The sequence below is a fragment of the Crocodylus porosus genome, unplaced genomic scaffold (genome assembly GCF_001723895.1).
Source record: "Crocodylus porosus isolate Cpor-Errol unplaced genomic scaffold, CroPor_comp1, whole genome shotgun sequence".
Classification (NCBI taxonomy): Eukaryota; Metazoa; Chordata; order Crocodylia; family Crocodylidae; genus Crocodylus; species Crocodylus porosus.
Genome location: NW_017728923.1, coordinates 6,677,672 through 6,700,120, shown reverse-complemented (window position 1 = coordinate 6,700,120; position 22,449 = coordinate 6,677,672). Strand labels below are relative to the sequence as shown.

Sequence of the window (22,449 nt, the reverse complement as noted above, 5' to 3'; positions counted from 1 at the left end):
ACCACATTGGCTCTTTTCCAGTCCTCTGGCACCACACCAGAGCACCATGAGTGCTCGTAAAGCCAGGGGTGCCGCAGTGACCTCAGCTAATTCCCTCAGCCCTCTGGGGTGGAGACCCTGCTATAGCCAGTCCTGGATAGTGCATGCTGTCACTGGACTGGGCTCTTAGGGGTGTGTTTACACCAACATAATCAACCTTTACCTAGGCCTAAGTAAGGAGTGGACACTGGATGTGCAGCCGTACCCCTGTGTAACTTTCTTGAATCCAGGCGAGAAATGGGGAAAAGCGGGGTTCCACCTACACTAAGTGACACAGGTGTAAATGTTGGGTTTCAGCCACTGTACCAAAGTAGCTGCTTTGCTACCAGCAGACATGGGATGCCAGTGCTTCCACGCCATGTTCATCTGCTCCTGCACTGTTTTTCAACTTCAGAATACTATGCCCCTGTATGTGCTCGTTCATCAGTCAGCAAACTAGTGGACACTCAACTGCATGCTACGATGTGTCTTGTGTCAGGGGCATTGTGCCCCACTCCACTCCCATGGTTACCAGCCCTCAGTAACATTGCTCCCCCTCATCTCCACTGCACAAATAAACTTATTAGCCAGACTTCTTGATAATCCTACACAGTCAATGCATTGGACCATATTCCACCCACCAATAGCTTGGCTACCCATAAGATGTCCAACATGCTCCACCCTTTCAAAATCCTTTGATTTTCCTTAATTACTAGATGGCATGAAGAATGGTCAGCACATGCACAAACCGACCACCACATCATCTCTGACCCTATAATCAATCAACCAGGATTTCACTGCCCATGCCATTATTGGGCACTTCTCAACTGTTTTTGAACTGGACAGGGTCACTGTGCCACAAACCTATACCAATGGGGCCTTCACAATGACAACAAATGCTCCGTGGACAAATTCAAACCATGTCCTACATTGTTCACTTGTGTCCGTTTACTATGCTACCTGGTGGTCTTCAAATTCTTTACACTGGGGATGACATCATCTTAAGATAGCTAAACAATATGCCAAAACAGCATACGCTAAATAAATATACCAGAAGACTATTATTGACTCCCAAACTCATGGCAACTTGCTATAGCACCAGCTGTGACCCACTGCCCTGGAAAAGCTGCTCATCTCTGTTCCAGCTCAGGGAGGAGCCTCTGCCTGACCCCTGCATGAGGAGTGAGGAGCGTACCTTCAGTAAGTGTCCCACACCAGCCCCGGTGCCTCCCTTTCAGGTCTATCGCCCCACAGCACTCCACTTCGCTACTCTGGGCAGCAGTTAGCATGGAGAAGGGTGGTGGCTGAACCCTGCCCACTCCCACCTGGACACTTACTTTGGGACACTTACCAGCAGACCGTGCCGTGCTGAAAGGGGGAGGCGGGACTGAAGCAGAGCACTCATGGACCGGTACTTCTTAGAGGGAACATTGCTCAGCCCCTCTTGAGTACTGCAGTTAGTGGGAGCAGTGTTACAGGCAAGAGTGTATTGTTAACTCAGAAGTGTGGGGCAGGAAGAGACAGGGGAACCAGGATCTCCCACATTCTGATCCCAGGGCTCACACCAACTCCCTCCTAAAGCCCTGAGCGAATTACTTCACCCACCTGTGCCTTGTTTTTCTTGCCCATAAATTGGGACCAAGGGATCTGCATGTGGATAAGCAAAGGCAGAATTGGGCCCAGGTGAAAGAGATGCAGCCTAGGGGCTTCAAACAGGCAGAGACAGGGAAACTCCTTCCAAACTGTCTGAGGGTTGGACTAACACTCACTGATGTGGCTGAGGCCACACTACAGGGACAGCACAGGTTGCATCACTGTAAGTCTTTTCAGCAACGTGCCTTTCTGCTGACCCAATGGGCTCCGTGTGGGTGGCTGTCTCCATCTCTCAGGGTTTGGGTAACGTGGACACCTGTGTTATGAACTAGCACAATACAAAGGTGACAGCTGGGAACAGCTGTTCTCCTGACACCCTTGGGGCTGGATTAGCATCACTGCCCTTGTGGCAAAAGGCTTGATCTGGATATCACCCACTCCATGGAGTTACTCCAGTACTACACTGGCACAACTGAGGTCAGATTGAGCCACAAAGGTTCCTTTTGACCATAGAGAAGTAACCCATCTCTGAAAAGCCACTTGTGGTAAAAATTAATGTCTTCAGATATTCTCCCTTGTCTCGGGTCCTGTGAAAGGCGTGTGATCAGTAACTCTGCTGGCCCCCTGGGCCTCTGTCCTCAGCACAAAATGATCCCACCCAACACATCTTAGAAAAGTGACAACTTTATGGAGTTCCTTAAATTAACCTCATCTGGATGGGCAGCGGGGTTGAGAGCAGCTCCAGGGCCTCTGCTGTCCAACTTTAGTGCTGGCAAGGAGAGGGGCAGGGGGCTTCCAGGACAAAGGGCTGCTGGATTAGGGGAGGCACAGAACTGGGACCAGCCGCTCCAGCCCCACACATGCTGCTGTATGTGGGCTCTTGTTAATATTCACTGGAGGCCTCAGGGATTCTAGGATCAAGGGAGTTGCTCACCAATGCCGAGCTTCAGCTGTAGGTATGTGTCTCTATATCCCACAACTGCTGCTGGGTGCAGGGTCCTGTTGGTTACAGCTCTACAACCCCTGTGGGGACTCACAAGGGCCTGCTGGTCTGGCAGCAGGAGAAGGAAGGAATATTCCTGGGGACATGGCTGAGCCCTGAGGATCTGCCAGCAAGCTAGGCAGCCAGAATCAGTGGCTCTGAAGTCCCAAGAGCCAGTTTGCTGGGCCAGGGCAGGGACAAGCAGCTGAGCATCAGGCACGTATTGGGTTCTACTGAGTGGACAGCATGGAGACATGCCAGTCCTTGGGACAGCCAGAAGGCAGTGCCAGAGCCTCAGTCTTTCCACAGCCTAGAGGAGCTCCCTGACCCCCAGCACGGCAAGCATAGCCCTGCTTGCCATCATCATTGTTCACCAGCCAGGCAACCCACAAGCCTCCCTAACATGCACCTTCAGTACTCACAGAGAGCTCTCATGACCTGGGGCTTCTGCTAAGACAGCCAGTTGGATCTTCTCTGACTGCCCCCAGGTCTCTGTGTTAATGCAGGGCTTAGGCACTGGAAGAGGACCGCCTAGTTTATTATGAAATTACACATGCTCCAGGGCAGCCCTATGGCTCCATCCTGCCCATGCCCTTGCCCTTTCACCCAACAGCTCATGGTGGAGATGGTGACTGCAATTCCCTGCCTACAAGCACTGGGCTCTACACAGTCATAAATCCCTCTTGCTCAATTTGCTGAGGTCATGCAGAGCAGCCCTGGAGCTCCTGCCACTTAAAGCTGCCCAGGAATAATGGGTAGAAAGGAAAGGGGTGGGGCTGGTGGAGCTGCTGCTGCCCTGTGGGGCTCACATGCCAGCCATGCCCCTGTCTCCTGGCAGAGGCCATGGGGTGGCTCGCTGAATGGGGACATCCAGGGTAGTCTCCTGGGAAGGCTGCTGTTTACCGCCTACAGATCCAGCCCTCGTCCGGGCAACAGATGCTGAAACACACAGAAGTGAGAAAAGCATTCAACCATCTGACTCAGTCCAGATTCCAGCTGCCTGTAGTCAGGGGGAAGTCACAACCACAAGCCAGAAGACAGGAGTGGGGCTTTGCATTCACATTAGCTTTATAGGGTAGCTTGAAAAGGAAACCTGTCTTCACACTATCTTCACAGCAGTCCATGGCTGGACTGGGGCGGGGGAGGGTGCTGTGGCTTCTCAGTTTACTATGGCTGCAGGTGAAACAATGATTCAAAGCCCACAGTGATGAAAGTGCTACAGCAAGCTAGCCATGGAGGCCCTGGCTCCCTGCTCTCAGTGGGGTAACTCTGACATAAGCAGAGTCTGTGTCAGTGGCAAAACAGCACAGATTTAACTGATGGGCACAGGAGAGGTTTGATGGAGCTGAGCTAGGAAAGGCACTTACTCAGAACAGGCTGGAACAAGATCATCAGCATTGTTTTACATTGTTCAGGGTATTTAAAAATTATTTTTAAAAAATGAAGGGCAGATGCTACTTTTGGAACTGACCAAGCACCACCGTCTCCAAGTGTCTCAATTTTGTATTATGATCATGAAGTTTGATGTTGGGCCCTTTGAACAAGACAAGAAGGGAAGCACTAGTACTAATTAGAGCAGTAGCTGTTTTTCATAGATTACAAAATGATTCCAGGCTAAGGCAAAGGTACTACAAACAGCTGTTCCTCCAATTAGCACAAGGAGTGCCAACTGTTTTTGTGTAAGTTGTCAGTGTCAAAATATCTCATTACAACACAAATGGAAGACATTGGGCGCATCTACACAAGACACAAGATATACAGTAGACTAATTCTACTGCACATTAGTGCATCATGGTGAAAGCCATGCTGATACACTAATGCACAGTAGAATTAATCTACTGAGCATTAGTGTCACTTAAAGGGCATGCACTACTGTTACTGTTCAGTAGTATTGGTTACTGTGCATTGAGTTAGTATCCATTATTACAGGTACTAAACTTAATGCACTATAACTACGGCATATTAATGAACATGTAGATGCGCCCATTTCGATCTAGAAATAATAAGTTGGTTCCACCAGCACTGGGAAGCAGCTGTACTTAATGATTTTTAAAATAAAACCAATTAATTCTATGATGTGCTACTAATAATATTTCCTAAAATAATGTAAACATAACAAAATATTAATATTAAAAATAAACTGAAAACTTAAAATCCCCATAATTTTGAAAATTTTCTGAGACAGAAGCATTCTAAACAAACATTTCTCAGCATGTTCATTTCTCAGGAAATGGTGAAATATAAGTATTTCCCATGAACCAGATACAGCATTTCTGCTACTTCTTTTTGCTCTGAATGTGCCCAGAGTGCTCACTGGGTAGCAGTCACAAGACTGTGTTCTTTGCACGTCATTGTAACTAACACTCATCCTCAGCTCCAGCCCCATTAGGGTAAAGCCAGGACTAATGTTAGGCTACCACTGGCCAAAGGCAACCTAGGGGGCTCTGGCAGGGGATGTGGATGGCATAACAGTGCTCTCTTATTCTGAGCATCTGTGATTCTCTGAAGCTCAGAGCAAGCCTCTTTAGTTTCCAAACCCTCCTTGATTTGTCCCAGCCTTCTTCTAGATCTTGCCCTCTTCTAGATTTGCCTCAGCCTTCTTCTAGAACCTCCCTACTTCCCAAGCTCCATCCTCCTTGCTGCACCAGCCCTGGGCTGTCCTGGTTTACAGCTTTCCATAATAACTCCCAGTCACAGCTCTTCATGCCTTTCCATGCACTTGCCCCTGCCCTGCTCCCTCTGCTTGTGCTCACTCACTCCCTGCTGTCCAGATGATGCTGTGCAAGAATGATGTCTCACCATAGCAGATTCACTGCTCCCCATTTTACCAGCCTGTCTTTGTAGCCTGCTCTCCACCTGCTATCATGGCACATGCCAAGGACAGCTATTTATTCCACTACACAATTATGGAGCAGAGAATTCCCCTAACATTGAATGACAGCCTGAGCACAAGGGTGGTAGGGACTCACATGCATAGGGTGACACAGAGTGGCTGCCATAACTGGTGGCAGAGTATGTCCTTTCCATCCCATGTCTTGAGAGTGGCCAAAGGGTCTTTGTTCCTTCCATGTGAAGAATTGAAAGAGATGGGGTAATGGGGTGAGACACCTGCAGGAGATCTGAGTGATGCAAGGAATCAGGCCCACAGGCCCTTAAGACAGGCCCATATTCATGAAGCCAAGCTACAGGAAAATGCTTTTACTCTAGGGCAGCCATCTTTCACTCTGGCATCTTTCACTCTGGCACACCCAAACTGGCCAGTGAGGGAACCACATTGAAACCCTGCTAAGGCACATAAAATGAGGTCATGACAATGACCTTTGTAAAGTTCTGTGCACTTTACCAATGGCTGGTGCCATGTAAGTGTTAGGGAGTAATAGTAGTGTTGTTAATATTATCATCTGTAGTGCAGTTCATGGTGTCTACCAATCCCAAGATGCAATGTGCCATTTTGAGCCAAATAGCTAAACAGCTTGTCTAAAGCTAGCATGTCATATGCTGAGATGTGCAGCCCCCACAAGCTGCATCTCCAAACTGGGTAAGCAGGCCAGAGCTGTGCTGGGCTGTAGGCTGCACACCTGACCCCTGCTGTGCCCAGATGAGCTGTTTTCCATACCATACCTGGAAATTCTTTGTCTAGAGAGGTGCCCCATTTTGCAGCTTGTGAGCTCATCCTGCCCTTGTAGAGAACTCCATCAATGCCCAGAATATCAACTTCAGTCTATGGAGGAGAACACAGAATACTATAGGACGTGCATGGAGACCTAGTCCAGGACACCAAGAGCCTTGAGACCCTCCTGGACATTAACTTCTTCTACTGTCTCCCAATTCCTCCCACCTCCCTTTGCCATGTGCCTTCACCCACTTGCCAGCAACCACTGCCCTTCCTATCGCCTTGCAAGGTCAACCCCCTTAGGAAGGTTCTCTTGGTGTTCCCATGTCCCTATGAGGCTCCTGGTTTGACATGCTAGTGACACACACTTAGCAGGGTCTAAGGCAAGGGCGGGCAATTATTTTGGGTGGAGGGCCGCTTACTGAGTTTTGGCAAGTCATCAAGTGCCGCATGAGTAGACCCATCCCTTGATAGGTACCCTGCCACCTGGTTGCCATCTTGGGACCATAAGTCCCACCACCTAACACCTGACCTTTGCCACCATAGGTCCCTCCCCTTGCCCTCCAAAAGTACTTCTTTCAGCAATGGGGTTTGCCATCTTGGAGCTGGAAAAATACCAAATTATATTTTAAAAATCAAATGTACTACAACATTCATTAATTTCATTTAAAAATATTTTTGTCCTAATTTACATGTGTTTGTGTAGTGTACATAGAGGTGATGGTATAATAGCTTAAAATGAAGTCTTACTCTTGGGTATGTGTGGGAGTGTGGGTATAGGTTTGTGCGTATGTGGGGTGTGGGGGAGAGTGTGTGTGTGGGATTTGTGGCAGGGTGGATAGGTGTGGGGGAGTGTGGGGTTTAGGTGGGTATAGGTTTTGTGGGGGGCTGGGAGTGTGCACTGGGAGGGTGATTGGAGAGGATTGTGGCTTGCGTGGAGTGGGAGGGTTTGCCCACAGCCCACCCCTGCGCCTGTGGCAGATAGACCCCCGCCAGTGCTCTTGCAAGCCCGGGCTCCACGCTCCTCCTGCTCCTGGTCCTGGAGCACCGGTGCAGGCTCCGTGCTCAAGCTCACTGCCGCATCTCCACATTTGCCACTGCTGTCCTTCTCCTGCCACTTCCGCATCCCCTCCACCCCTCACTGTTCCAGCACCACTTCCCAACTGCTCCTGCAATTCTGGTGTTACAGCCAGGAACCAGGTGGGGGGCAGTGGGGAAATGGCTGCGGCAGGCAGGGGGAAGGGGCAGCGAGTGGGCAGCAACAGCTGGGTGGGAGCACGGGGCCCATGCCGGTGCACTGGGGCCAGTGCTGGCAGGGCCCAGAGCAGGGTGGCAGGAGTGCGGGGTCTGGGCCAGCAGGGGTCTATGCACCCAAGCTGGCTCCTTCTCTGCCTCCTTGAGCAGTGCAGCCCAGCTCCATACAGCCCCTGCCGGCCCAGACCCCATGCTCCTAGGCAGAAACTGCTGCTCATCATGGAGGAAAGTGACCTCCCTAACCACCACCAGGCAGTTTTAGCTGTGTCTGCCCGGAGTCCATGCCATGCTAGGCTACAGTGCATCTCCTTCATCGCTGCCTCTGTGCTGCCCAGCATGGCAGCAGTGGCTGTGTGGAGCAACCATAGGGCAGCTCACAAGCAGCAGCAAAGGATCCACACCATAGCCTTGCGCAGCTCCCAGTGGCCACAGCAAAAGCTGCCCAGCGGCAGCAAGGGAGAGGGGCTGCTTCCCCCCACACCGACCAGCAGTTTTTGCCCAGCCGCTACTGTCGCTACCACTGTCACTCAGCCCCAGCTGGATGTAGGGCCCAGGCTGAGGAGTGGCAGTGTGGTACAAACTGCTTCTCAACTCAGGAGAAAAGCGGTCTCTCCCTCTCCCCCTCCTGCTGCTGGCACTCCCTGGTTCAGCTGCTCAGAGCCCATGCGGGGCTACCTGTGCTTGCTCTGTGCTGCCACCACTGCCCCATGGAGCAGCCCAGAGGTGGCAGTGATGCAGTGGAAACACAGGCAGCCCCACATAGGCTCTGGGCAGTTGCACCAGGAAGCACTGGCCACGGGGAGGGGGTGTGGGGGGGTGGCACTTTTTCCCCACACTGAATAGCAGTTTGTTTTGTGCCGCTGCTGCTCAACCCGGACAGGTGAACGTGGGGCACGCAGGTTTGGGGCTGTACACACTGTTCCCCACCTGCACCATGGGGCTGGGACAGGGGAGACTGGTAAGCCGGTGCATGGGAGCCAGTGATAGCCGGGCGGGAGCGCAGGACCCGCACCGGTGTCCATGAGCAAGTACTGGCAGGGCCCAGAGTGAGACAGCAGGGGTCCCAGCTGGCTAAGGCTCTATGGAACTGGGACAGCTCCCTGCTCTCCCTGCTGGTGCATCCCAGCTTAGCTCCATACAGCCCTGCCAGCCACATCTTACGCTCCTGCTGGCCCCAGGACACCAGTGCAAGTCCCACACTCTTGCATGCCCACTCACTTCCACTCCCCCTGCCCCCACCACTGCTTTCCTCACTTTCCTGCCCACCAGCTACTCTGCACTATGTGACTCCTGGCTGCCTGGCCCAACTGCAAGATTCAGCAGGAGCCAGCCCAGCTTCGAGGACTGGGGCACTACCCCCCACACCTTCTTACCTGAATTTCCTGATCCCATGCAGGAAGACATGAACAGCCCCATGGTCCCAGGCCAGAACCCCCTGCTAGGTAGGGGCTTCTGGCTGGTGGGGGCAGGCCTTGCTGTTCAGGGCCCTGCCATGGCTTCCCCAGGGTTCTACTGCCCCTGGCTCCTGCCATCTTTGACAGGCAGCCTAGGGCAGATACATATTAATTTTCTAAATTTTTAAGGGGTCCCATGGGCTGGATAGAATGGCCTGGTGGGCTGGATCTGGTCCATGGGCTGTATTTTGCCCATCCCTAGTCTAACAAGAAGAGCATGGCTAGGGGTTGGCATGGGAGGTGAACAAAAGCATGAGTAGGCTCACATTATCATAGGTGAGGACAGCTGGGCCTCTATAGGGGTAGATGGTAGTGAGAGTCTTTGGACTGGAATATTGCTCAGCAGGGTAAGTGGCATGAGCTTGGCACTGCCAGCAGTGCTGCGAGGACTGCTGCTCATGGCTGGTTGTTTCACTCCTGTCCTTCTTCTCCAGAGCTTGTTCCCTGGAGAAGGACAGAGTGGACCCATTAGCCCCCTTATTGCACTGTTAACCACAGGAATCACACTCTTATCTAGCCAAAAATCAGCCATCATATCCTTTAGGAGTGTCAGGAGCTGGGCAGATCCATCTGCATGGATCTGGAGACCTGGCAATGGTTAATCTGGGAGTTTAGAAATGGGGTGCAGTTGGGATCAAGTCCTTGGCTTCTAGGCTGGCAGGATATGGCAGGTGCAGCTGGCTGCCTGCCCAGCTTGAGAAGAGGAGCTGGGCAGCCTGGCAGGAACTGGGCTTCCAGCTGACCCTCAGCTGATTCTGCAGGTGTTTCTGGCTTGCCTGCCTGGCTGAGGAAGAGGGGCTGGGCGACCCAGCTCTGTCAGAACTGGGCCCCAGACAGCAAGAGTGGAGGAGGAATTAAAAGGAGGTACAACTACACCAAAGCACCTCCTCTTCATCCACTCCTGGGAACAGGCACATGGAGTTCCCTTCAGTGAGCTCAGGGATACTAGAGAAGCAAATGATGCCCAAGAAACCAGAAGATCCTCCCCCTGAACCTGGTGCTATGCACTAGTGACTGCTTCACCTGGCTGCATAGTGATGGGCATCACCCCCAGCAGAAGACAGGGCCTGCAGAAAGGACCAGCTCTCAAGGGGTGATGAGCTTCTGTCCTGATGAGATGAATGCCCTGAAACCTGCTACCTTGGAGCTGTATTTTGCCCAACCCTGGTCTAACAAGAAGAGCATGGCTAGGGGTTGGCATGGGAGGTGAACAAAAGCATGAGTAGGCTCACATTATCATCGGTGAGGACAGCTGGGACTCCATAGGGGTAACTTGCTATAGGAATCTTGAAGGAAAATTACCTCCCCTGGAGATGCTCAAATTCAGGGGTTAGGAACCAGGCTCCATTCCTACTTGAATCACTTGCAGAACTAGAGCACAGGCCCCTCCCTTATTAGGCACATGCTGCTGAGCCAGGAGCTGAGCTACACCAGTGTCTCACACCTGGCACTGGTGAGATGGTGGAGGGGGAATGTTAGCACTAGCAGATCTCCAGGGAAAGAAACAGGCTGCTTCATTCTCCCTGGACATGGGGCTTCTTTCATAGGCTAGGGACAGACATTCAAAAAGCCTGAGCCTGAATTGATTCAACCTTTTCATGTTAGTTTAATCTGGCTAAACTGAACTGGTTTCCAAACATAGAGACAATCCCTCTGGACTGAGGAAATTCTGGCACATGCCTGCAGTGGCTCAGGCTGGAAGCCAGGGGGTGCTAGAGCAGCTCTCCCTTCCCTTGCAGAGCTGAGTTGAGGAACTGTGGCCAGGTCCCAGCAGAAGGCTCTGATTAGGAATTGGTGTAAACCCCCAGCCTACCTGCAGTCCCAGGCTTTTCCCAGCTGGCTGGTCAAGGGGTGGGAGTGTTACCAACCCCCAGCTAGCACTGAGGCAAAGGGGGGTGGGGGGGTGCAGCGCGTGCATCTGCTGCTGATACAGAGCTTTTCAATTTCCCTCCCTGCTTCTGTATACTGCCTGCAGCAAACTGACAGGCAAGCAAGCCAGGGATGTGGGGCTGATAAGACTGTCACTCCTATCTCAGTGTTTATCGCCCCACTAAGAAAACACGGGGACATTACCAGCTACCTGTTGATTCTGCTTGTTGATTCAGCAAGTACCCAGAATGTGGTCGGCTAGCTAATACACAGATACCTTCTCACAAGGCAGAGGGGAAAGGGGAATTCCTGCTTAGCAGGGACAGGGGGAGCAAAAAGCTTTTCCAAAGAAGGACATTAAGCTACCTGATGAATAGCTTCAAAAAGCCTGTCTGCCTCCATTGTCTCTCACAGCACGATTGTAGCCAGCATGTGGTCTGCTAGCTAATGTTGAGGTGTCTGTGAGGGAGGGGGGAATTGCCTGCTTAGCACATTGGAGGGGGAGGGAGCAGAAGCCAGGCAGATGCCTGAAGAGACTGCTGAGCTGTAGCAAGGCAGCAGAGGGCCAACCCTGCTGTGGAGCAGAGAGCCCTGCCCTGCCCAGCCAGAGAGCATGCTGGGGGGCTCTGATTTATCTTAAACCAGCAAGGAGTCATAAACATAAAAATAGACATTGCATAAACTGGTTTGAGCCAAATCTCAAACTGGTTTCAGCCATTTTCAAACTGGTTTATGTGCACTGAACAGCTGTTCTGTTACCAGTTTAAACCAGTTTCTCATTACTTAAACTGGTTTATGTGTAATGTCTGTCCCTAGGCAAACTGACTAGAGGGCAGGACAGTACATAGGAGGCCAGGGAGAATCTGGTGTTCAATCTCCCCTACAGCCAAGTACATGGCATGTCTCACACACCACACATAAGGCCCAGGTGCAAGAAGAAAGAGTCCTCTCTGGTTTCATCATGGCTCAGGGCCCCGTGGCTTCCTGGGCAGTAGCTCACCTCATCTGCTGTTTCTGTGCTAGGTACTCATAACCGTTGGCACTGGCTGGGCGCGTCCGGGAGTACAACCTTGCCTTTCGGACTGTTACCAGGTGCCTGTATGAGGGCAACAGTGTAAAACAAAAGGTCAAATAGTGCCCTCTAGTGACAAGTAGTGTAATTCAGCCAGAACTATTGAAAATCACGGTTTTGCTCAATATCAGTAACTCTCAACCACATACCATGAGGGTGCAGTAAGTTCCTTTGAAAGGTGTGAGAGATAAGCAAGGTGTGAGGAGATGAGCACAAGCCTGACTTATCCCTGTCTGGTTGCTCCCCTGCCCAAACGCTCTATAATAAATCAATTGATTTTAGCAATGGGGTGCCGCTCAGTTCACAAAAGTTATGGAGGGTCTGTTGGATCTAAAAAGGTTAGGAATACTGCTCTGTACTCACGGCCCAGTTGTCATCATCACTGGTCTGTCACAGGAAATGCACTTCACCCGTTCAAAGAGTTGCCTGGAACAGATCCCATGATATGTGTTATTCAGATATAAGATCAGAGCTCAAAGATATGCCAGTGGCATCAACTGCAGCTTAAAAGTGTATTTCTTAGCATGACACTACTACTTAGAGCCTTCACTGTCCTGGATGCCCACAGAAGGACAGCCTCTGCACAGCTCACCCAGGTGTAGCAGTACCCATTATGGAGTTAGGACAGAATCCAGATCTCCTGACACCAAGGCCAGGACCCTTCTGTTGGGATCACACCAATTCCCTAGAGCCTAGCTCTGTAGATCAGCCCCAGGACGTCTGGACAGTCACTCTTGCCTTATGGCTTTACTAAGAGGGAAAAAAGAAGGTATAAACCCCACTGGGGCAACCTTTCCCAACACTCAAGGTGATGTGGAGCATTTTGTCATAGGAGTCAAAGAGTCTAGTCTAATCAGCCCTTGGCTTTTAACATAAGGAGCTCCTGGACAAGAGCTCTTTGTCCAAAAGTGGAAGGTTGTGCTGCGTAGCAGTCGATACAGCTTCACAGAGAATCTCACAAGGTACCAGGCTAAATCCTGAGCTTCAAAGAAGGCCAAGAGAAAGCAAGATATTTCAGCACTAGGGAGAGAGACTTGCCACTAGCTTTGTATATGAAGGACAGGTGTCTCTACTATCACACAGATGTGCCTGTTAGGACAGATAGCCCTGTTTATGGAAAGGGTAACTGAAGGCAGCAAGGTAAAAAAGACTACAGGTAGTGCCAAGCAGTCAGTGTTTCTTGGTGATGTTACAAGCTTAACCAGATAGAACATTACTTGCTGGAATTGATAGTGTGAGTGAATCTCCATGAGGATGATGAGGAAAACAGCTGTACTTGGCTTTTTTTTAGCTACCTGAGTGCAGCCTCTATGCTCCCATGTGCATTGGGGCAGCATGACTTCCCCGAGGCATGGGCATAGCACAGTGAGGGGGTAGACTCTGTTCCTTGCCACAGGAGGCTGCCGTCACTCACTTTTTAAAGCCAGCAGCGCTGTCAGCATCAAAGTGTGGGCCCTCGCTCAGATACTTCTTAATGAACTTCCACACTTCCTCCAGTTGCTTTTGCAGGGGGTCCAGTGCCACACGGTCCAGCTGCAGAGAACCAGGAGAAGCAGGTGACTCCGAAGGGACCTGCTTGCAGTAGGTGTCTGCATCATTCTGCTGCAGCTCACTCTTCTAGGGCTTGCAAAGCTTCTCCTCCCCCAGTAGTTCCCTCACATGGGAGGAGTGACTCCACGCCACAAAGCCTGATGCAAGCCCTAGATATGCAGAGAAGTTAGCTACACAACCTACCTCTTTGCTGGTGGCCTGGGCTGCTCTCATACCAGAACTGAATCTCCTGATTGCTTAGCCAGATTCTCCCTGTTGCAGACACATCCCTGCTTCCTGCCCTACTGGCCCCTGCACACCCTTTAACTTCCCAAGAGCTGTCACCTTCTCCTTGGCTCAGTAGTGTAACCAATTATGGCAAGGATAGCAGCCCCAGATGCCCATTTGAGCAGGCCCAAGAATGACAGCAACTGTTGCTGCCAGCCCAGCTGTAGCTGTCATAAAGGGCACAGAGCATAGGTGCCTTGTTATCTCTCTATCTTGACCATTGCTGCTGCAGGTGCCCCCTTTTCCCTGGTCACCAGAGACAACTGGTATCAGCAATCACCTAGCATGGGTGTGAGTCAAAAACAAGTGTCCATACGATATGCACACTCTGGGGAAGCCCCATCCCTAGCCCAGGAATAACTTCAGCTCCCAGCCAGATGTTCAAAGGTAGAATGTGATGTAGCTGCCCCACAGCAGGGAGGGACGGAGGGCAAGCCCAGACAACGAGCAGTGACTTCCAACCCAAATACTAAAGCAGAGATACAGGGAGAAGGCTCCCCCCTCACTATAGGTAATGGGCAGGGAGTCTTCACACGCACATGCTATAGAGCTCTTCCTGAGGGAAGCAGGCCAGCTGGGCTCCCCAGCCTTCCTCCATGATACAACCCTGGAGGTATGGAAGCCCCTGGGGCTCTGATCTCCCAGTTCAAACAGGGCTGCTTTGGCCACCTTGCTCCCAGCACTGAGGCTGCCCCCTGAAGTACTGCAGAAGTGGAGAGAAGCCCCAGGGTTAAGGTAAATAATATCTTTTCCTGACCAGAAGGGAGAAAAAGGAGAAAAAATCAGTGCCCACCTTTCCCTTCCTGCTACTGGCATGACAGTAAGCTCACTACTGAACATAGCAATGAGCAGAGAGCAGTCTTGGCTCCACGTCCTTTGCTCACCCTTTGAAGGGATCCCCAGTGCTATATCCATATGGGTTTCAAGCAAAGGGTGCTTATTCACTGCCTGCCTGGACTGGGACACCAGAGATACTGTTATCCCTGAGGATGGATATGAGCTCCCATTGTACTCCCATGCAGTGGGAACAGAGCTGCATTTTCATCATGTAAGTAAGCAGAGCCTGGTCTGTGCAGTCCCTCAGTCCCCAGGGCCTCTGCAAGGGAGGCTGCTCATAATATCTGTTACTAACTGCAGAGGGTGAGGAGATGAAAGGGAACATGATCCTGGTCTCACACTATTTGGACACCAGGTTAGTTCAGCAAAGCTAGAGGAGGTGTGAAACAAAGACAAAGCTAAGGGTGTTTTGCAGCTCCTGGAATCTCAGGCCGCTTACTCTGCGTTAGGGTGAGGTGATACCCCGCCCACTGCCTCCCACCCCCACGGCTGTTCTCCCCCTGCCCTGGTGAAACCTGCTACCTTGGAGTCCATGTTGATGAACAGATTCTCCAGAACCTTCTGCCACTCCTTGTCCTGCAGGGACATCTTATGCAGCAGGTCCTGCATCATCTCATTCAGCTGAGTGGTGGCACTTTGCAGTTTGTCATGGTCCACCTTGGTCTCCAGCTCGCTCTTGTCTGCTTTCTAACAGAGATTCACATACTCAGACGACTCCTCCCCAGCTCAGAGGCTGGCAGGTCCAGGGCTCAGGTCTGCACAGGGTTGGAGTCCTGCTGCCCCTATCTCATGGCTGCATCCTCCAGAAGGGATCTCCAGGGCTCCTCCCCACAGGGGTGGAGGGCTGTGAATGGAGCAGGTGCTCCAGAGCTAGGAGCAGGCTGCAGGCATGCAACTGACTCAGGGCAGTACAGGCAACCTGTGTGTGGTTACCCATGCTGTAACAGTGTTGGGCAGGAAGGGGGAGAGGGAGCAGCTTCTGGGGAAATCTGGTGCAATTTAATGCCAGTTGGAGTTGATCAGTTGTTGGGGCCTAAGAACAGTGGGAGAAGGCAGGACTTGAGACCTGGGCAGCCTGGACTGGGTGACAGCAACAGGATCCCCCCTCCCACACTGGGAGAAATAAAGAACCCAGTTCTGGAAGGGGCTATGGCCCCAGCACACTGCTGAGAACTCTCATCCACCATGAGGGAGGATGGAACTGTTCAGAGAGGTGGGCTGTAGTGGAAAAACCTGGCTCTTCCCTGGGTTGCACACAGGATCTGGAAGGTGAGAGAGAAGGGCAGAGTTCTAGCACTTCATCAGGACTTGTGCAAGAAACAGAAAGGATTTAGGCTCTGGCACTCAAAGTCCTTGGGCCTCCAATTCCAAAGGGCAGGTAACCAGTTCCCAGTGGAGCTAGGTACTTGGGCACCCTAGTGCCCACCATTGTGGGCCCTGGTGACTGACTGAGGCCACTAAGCACAACTGCAAGAGAAACAGCATTTGCTGCCCCCCGCATTCCAACACACACACACACACTGTACCAATTGGCCAGCATCCAGTTGCAGCCATGGGGCCTTCAATTGTTTTTAACAGGAGAAAAAGAGAATTATGGAGAAGGGCCCCTCACATACAGAACACACTGCTCCTTCCTGACATCAGACCCAGCAGTGCTCCCCTTGCCCTGCAAGCACCTAAGGAAGGCAGTGATGGGAGCCAACTGGATTCTTACAGAACATGCAGGCATCTCCATACACTAGTCAGAGAAGTCTGGGTGCCAGGCTTAAAGCTACCAGGATTTACTCTAGATGCTATTTCTCCTGAGATCCAGGGTCTGTCTTCATGTAATGGGACAGTGTCCTAAGGAGCAGACTCCCATGCAGGAGGATGGTGCTCCCGGCCAGTCCATCAGGATAACTATATTCTGTGCCAGTGCTGTCCTCAGAGCATTAAGAACTGGACTCAGCACTGCAAGGCGCATTTCTGGGGAGGTGGGGATAGGCCTTTTGTCCCTGAAGCTGGTGCCACTGGTTGCCTCAACTCACCACATTCATCTCCTGTTCAAGCAGGGTTTTGTCTGCTTTATTCAGGTCCAGCTGCTCCACCATCTCTTGCAGGTTCTGCAAGCAGGCAACACACACTCTTCAGGCAAACAGTGTAGAGACTCAGCACTTGTCAGGCGAGGAAGGACAGATGTGGTCCTCTAGTTCAAAGGGCCTCATCTCATGGTCCCTGCACTGCACCCTTGGGGACTAAGTGAGACCAGATCATTTGGAAAAATAGGTCCAGTCTCAATTTAACAGCTACATGTTCTGGGGAACCCACCATGGGCCTCAGGAGTATCACCAATCTCTCTTGATGCAAAGCCTCAACATCATCTCTCCAGTCCAAATGTATCTCCTCTCACCATCTAGCCATTGCATGTCATACTGCCTTCATCCACTAGAATAAAGAGCTCACTTCTATTTCCCTCTTGAGCATCCTGATAAGAGCATGGCTGACATTCTTTTGGAGAAACTACAGATGTTGAGCTCCTTGTGCCTCTCACTGTAAGGCAGGTGTTTCAGATCTTGAACCATTCTCTTTCTGTCCTGTAGTCTGAAGCTGCCCATCTGTGCCTATCCTAGGCTGGGACAGTCCACCCAAAACTTTGGTGTCAACAGACCCAGAGGGAGTAGAGTGGGGAAGGGTCACAAGCCCTCCTATGCCTTGTGACCACAAGCAACATTGACTGGCCATGGAATATTTCCATTTTCCTGGGTGCCTAGGCTGTGCCTGCACTACATGCACACATCTGTGACATTTTCCTTTGGCCCAGTGATAACAGGCATGGTCTGAGCCATGTCCATGCTGCAGCCCTTTTCACAATGTGGCCACATGCCAGTCATGTTTGGGCTGCCTCTCCTACCATGCTGTCTTTTACCACATTCCCCTACTATGCTGTTTCTGCCACGGCTTCTTGGCTTCTTGTGGGCTTAGAGCAAGTGCATGCTGGGAAATCTGGGAAGCTCTTCTTTCCTGCCTGGTGTTGGCAGTATACGTGGCTTCTCATGTATTCATGAAGGAAGCCAAAGAAAAGCTGCATCCAACCTGTTTAACACAGCCCCTCTCCCCAAGTATCTGTAATGTCCCAAATCAGCAAGCAGGCAGTCTAAGAAGGGAAAACCTCAGGGATCCAGAATCTTTCTGACATGTTCACAGAATGTTGAGGTTAACTTAGGTGAGAAGAGCAGAGGAAGTCTCTCCTTGTTTTCTCAATCACTGCAGTCCTTGCATGACCAAGGAGATGCAAGCTTCCCCAGTGGGCTGCAGCTCATTATCTTGCCTCAAGCAAAACAGCCAAGCAGGTGGTGTGGTCTACCACGCACTGGATGCTCCTGGGCTACAGCACCCTCCCTCCACCCCTGCCAAACACAGCAAAGCTCTCAGCTGGGCACTTGGAGATCCCAAGGCTTTGCATGCTGCACTTGGACCTGCAAACAGGTCTTCATAATTCTGAGATGTTTCTATCTGCCCTGCCTACACTCTGCTGGCTTCCAGAGCCCAAGTGTATGTATGTCTGAAGGATTACCTGGATGTCTCCTGTGTTGCTCAGGAGCCTCTCAGTGACTTTCTGTAGCTTCTCACATTGCTCCTTCAACTTCTGCATCTGGGCGAGTGTGTTCTTTCGGAAGTCCAGCCTCTGGGGAAAGCAAGGCATGACACCATCAGCACCTTAGACACCCAGCATAGCTACCACTTCCTTGTGCCCATTAGAGCTGCCAAACAGTTTCCATTCCAATATCCTGCCTCAGACCTCCCTAACAGCAAGGATTCCCCAGACAGGGACATCTTCCTATGGTTCAACCCTGAAATGTGAAGCATGACTTGATGGAGGTGACCACCTTGATAACCAGTGGGTTAGATTTCAAAGAGGTGGATACGTGAGGCTTTAGGGAACCTGCCTACATGCAGCTTGTAACTTCTGGTTAATATTATAAAGCTGTTAATTCAACAATTGCTTCATTTTAGAATACTTCTCTGGCAATGTCACTTGTGCTGACAAGGACTGGAATTCTCTTTTGTTTGGTTGTCAAAGTAGCAATTTTGTAGCCATCTACAATGGTATTTGTGGCACTTACACACAGCTAGCCATTCTTTTCCTGCGCTTAACCCTGCACATGTAGATGACTACATACGCATGTACCTGAGTGCACAACAGCAACAGTGTGAAGGAAAACAAATGTCCACCCATGTTTTAGGGAGCTTAGTAGTTAATATAGTTGCCTGGGAACCAGGAGACTCAGGCTCTAGGCCTTCCTCACCCAAAGGGGGGTTTTCCAGATCCCACTCCAGTGTTATTTTTACACCTGAGCCTCTGTCCTTTGCATTTAATAAAGTCATGAGGGAAAAAATGGAGAGAAGGATGAAGGCAGAAAAGGATGAAGTTTCTGCTTTAATGGGCATAAGGCTCCCTAGCAGGCCAGCAACCACCTAAGTTAGCTATGCACTCTCTGGCTTACTCTCTTCTTCCTGTTCCCACATATTTCCTTCTCATGGCTGCCCATGGGACCAGCTTCTATGGTACTTGGCCCATAGGGGTTAGAATAGTGGTTAGAGTGCTGTGCGAGGAAATTAGAGAGGCATGGCCTGGGCTCAATCCTCCACTGACAGGTTGGCCTAGAAGTTGGCTTCCTAACTTCCCCAGATGACTGCCTAGCCCTCAGCTACTGAGGACAAAGGATGGAATGACTCCCCTCCTCCATCTAATATTGGGTATTCATGAGACAACTATGATCTTAGGCCTTAGATATCACTATGTGCCCATAAGAGGTGAGTGTACATGGCCAGTGTATAGCCTTCCCTGTCTGTGCATGCAAATAATTATCTGTTTGTCCAGGAATAAAATGCTTACCTGCATATAAATGCTATGTAATTAAAAACCTGCTACTTAGATGAGCAAAACAAAATGAAGTTCCATCCAAGCAACATGCCTAGCATGTATCCACTCTAGACTAAGGGCAAAGGAAAATATTTCACTTCACAGACTGTGCTTCAATAAGCATTAGGTATGCTGAGGAAGTTGGTTAAAGCCTAGGAGAATCAATTTATTAGGGTTGCCTAGTACGTGAGGTCACTTAGTAGCAGGTCTGTGGTTACTTGTTGGGACTGAAGGTCATGTGATGGGTATTGGAAGATTATAAAATGGCTGGGGCTGCTGTGAATCATTTTTTAAGGTGCTGCAGGAGACTGATGAAGCAGAGAGAATCCCTGCCTACCTGAATAGTGAGGACCCTAAAGAACTCCTCACATCAAGATGGCGGGGATTGTGTGGCACTGAGTCCAGGAAGTTTGTTGTTTTCTAAATATGAGAACTCACTGGTGCTTAAGTAAAGAACAATGTTGCTTTAGAATTCTGTGCAAAGTCTGTGTGTGTCACATGCCACATCCCAGCCGCTTTCTATCCCAGAGTGCCCACGTGGTTGGGACAGGGCAAGTTTAAGTTACTGAGGGATCTTGAGGGTCAGTGATGATCTAGGGCACCTAAGACAGATAGGCTGCAAGGCTCCATTTCTGCTTTATGGGTAAAATACAAAGAGCTTGTGCCCAGGAAACCTGCAAGAGAGGCCAAAAAAGGCCTACTGAGGGCCAGGGAAGCTTAGAGTACATGAATCTGGAGGACTGGGGCCAATATGACAAGTGTCCATCTGAGGAATTTGACCGCATCTGTGACAAGGTGCATCCAAAGCCTTCCCACTCTCCCAATTCTAGAGACTATGGTAGAAATAAGTTATGTATTGTACTAAAACACCATCTCACAACCAATACTTTCAGCCCAGAAAATCACCTTCTCTTCTTCATTCTGAAGCCTGCTTAATTCATCTTGCATTCTTTTCAGTTCAGCAGCTAAGTCAGCTGAGATCCCCCTGTTGGCTAAACACAAATGAGAGATGACAGAGCTTCATCTGCATTGACAGTTTTAAGGACTTCTCCCACAGTTACTGTAGCCTCAAAGCCAAGGCTCTGCCCTTGTTCCCAATACACACAGGGACCCCTGGAGGTCAGGCTGGGGATGGGAGACAGGAGGGGCAGCAGGGCCTCACCTATATGATCTGCTTGCTCTTGGAGTTGGCTCTCCAGCTTGCTGACACGAGTCTCCAAGGCCTTGTGCTGCTCTGGCAGCTGGCTGAGCTTGCTTAGGGCCTCCCTGGCCATTTCCTGTTTGGACTCCAGGCTGTGCCCTTGTTCAGAGAGGCTCTGAAACAGAACACCCCAGAGGCTTTATAGCAGCTGCCCCTGCAGAGAGCTCAGCCAAGCGGGTGAGAGATGGATGGGCCAGGGCAGCTGGGTCACAGATACAGAATCCCAGTCTTCTCTACATCTAATCAGGAGCCTAAGCTTTCTGTTGAGGTTGACTTGTTCCTAAGATATCAGCTCTATGATAGCCTTCTCTCCCTCAGAGAAAAGCACAACCCCCCTGATGTCCAGAATCAGAGCCCTACATGATCTGTGTCATTGCGTGAGTCAGAATAAAAGCCCTTACCACATCCTGTGGGCTCCCACAGCAAAGCTGGATTCCCCCTTCAAAGAGCCATAGTAGACACACAATGGGACACATTCTTATTGCCTCTGTACTTCCTTTTTTCTGTTCTAGCAAAGGTCCCCCATATGTATAAGAACTTGTGCCAACCTTGTCAGCAAGAGACCTGAAGAGACAGCTCCATTGTACCAGGTCTGCCTGCTTGGGGAAAGAGTTCAGCTCTTCCTGCAAGTCACCCTGCAAATAGAAGAAGAAAAAAAGCAGCTCTACATCAGAGGAGGACTTCATCTTCTTTTTGGAAAGGAGCACTGCACTTACACTGGAGTGGGAGAGCTGTAATCTAGGACAGAGAACAAAGAACTACCCCAAGCCTTGCCAAGTCAGACCCAAACCAGTGCTACAAGTCTGCAGTAACACCTGTCTAACAGGGATCAACCATCCCAGGCTGCAGCCAAACTGAGTGACCACCACAGTATAGGGAGGAAGGGACTTCAAGGGGTTATCTTGTTTTGTGCCCTACATCTGAGGCAGGACCTGCTTCTAGGAGATTGTCATCCTCATTTTCAGGTTCAAGAGCTTTGAAGACAGAGCTAGCCCAAGGTTTTGCAAACTACATGACAGTAGAGCATTTAAACCAGTAGTTTTCAACCTTTTTTGGACTCAAGAGGTGCATCTACATGTGTGTCAGACTGAGCAGTTGTTACTGCACAATCATTAAATACTTGCTTAGCAAGTACTAAATGATTGTGCAATAACCACTGCTACTGCACAGTCCCAGCACCTAATGTTTTTTTTCTGATGGTACTGAGCAGTAACATCAGTCACGGTTCATACTAGCCAATGCTATGTTGTCATAGCAATGAGCTACATTGCCATAACTCATCACTATAGAGACATAGTGTCTTGTGTAAACACACCCAAGGCACCCCTTCTTAGATTCAAGACAGCCCTCAGAAAATGCCAAAGTTTTTATTTGTTTTTTGACTTCAGAAAAATAATAGAGAAAGTCTTCTGTAGCAAAGAATGCAGAAAGACCACAGCAGGTCACAATGTTTTTAAACCTGGATTTTTATTTGAAATCTCTGGGTTTATCTTGTGAATCATGTTTGTACCCTTAACAATAATAACATTTTTGGCACCCCTGAAAGGATCTCAGTGGACCCCAGGGTGATATGGCACTCTGGTTAAGAATTAGTAATTTAGGTACCTGGCAGTAGGGAAAGGCCAGAATGCTTGTCCTTACTCAGGGCCAAGACTGGAAGGGTGGCATGCAAGAGAGAGCAGTGAGGGCTGGGAACTGCAGAGACTCTTTTGTGGTGTGTGTGTGTGTGTGTGTGGAGATGATTGTCTCAGGGCAACATACAGAGGACCTGACATCCTAGTGCAGGCTGAGGTGCAGCATCTATACTGCAATGCCCCCTGTACTTGTATCTTAAG

The 22,449-nt window shown here is 50.4% G+C and overlaps 1 protein-coding gene across 1 annotated transcript in view; it reads right to left on the bottom strand.

Moving 5' to 3' along the window:
- Positions 1 to 1,892: 1,892 nt before the first annotated feature.
- The window catches only part of CUNH16orf96 (chromosome unknown C16orf96 homolog), a 33,253-nt gene continuing 12,696 nt past the window's right edge, over positions 1,893 to 22,449 (bottom strand). Inside the window, exons 4-15 of the mRNA XM_019540028.1 lie at positions 21,163 to 21,249; positions 20,576 to 20,729; positions 20,320 to 20,405; positions 18,064 to 18,174; positions 16,538 to 16,612; positions 15,033 to 15,197; positions 13,270 to 13,388; positions 12,219 to 12,281; positions 11,784 to 11,879; positions 9,181 to 9,358; positions 6,215 to 6,314; positions 1,893 to 3,532 (exon numbers count right to left, since the gene is read on the bottom strand). Coding sequence (XP_019395573.1) covers positions 3,399 to 3,532; positions 6,215 to 6,314; positions 9,181 to 9,358; positions 11,784 to 11,879; positions 12,219 to 12,281; positions 13,270 to 13,388; positions 15,033 to 15,197; positions 16,538 to 16,612; positions 18,064 to 18,174; positions 20,320 to 20,405; positions 20,576 to 20,729; positions 21,163 to 21,249 — 1,368 coding nt within the window. The 3' untranslated portion in view covers positions 1,893 to 3,398. The remainder of the gene's footprint in view (positions 3,533 to 6,214; positions 6,315 to 9,180; positions 9,359 to 11,783; positions 11,880 to 12,218; positions 12,282 to 13,269; positions 13,389 to 15,032; positions 15,198 to 16,537; positions 16,613 to 18,063; positions 18,175 to 20,319; positions 20,406 to 20,575; positions 20,730 to 21,162; positions 21,250 to 22,449) is intronic.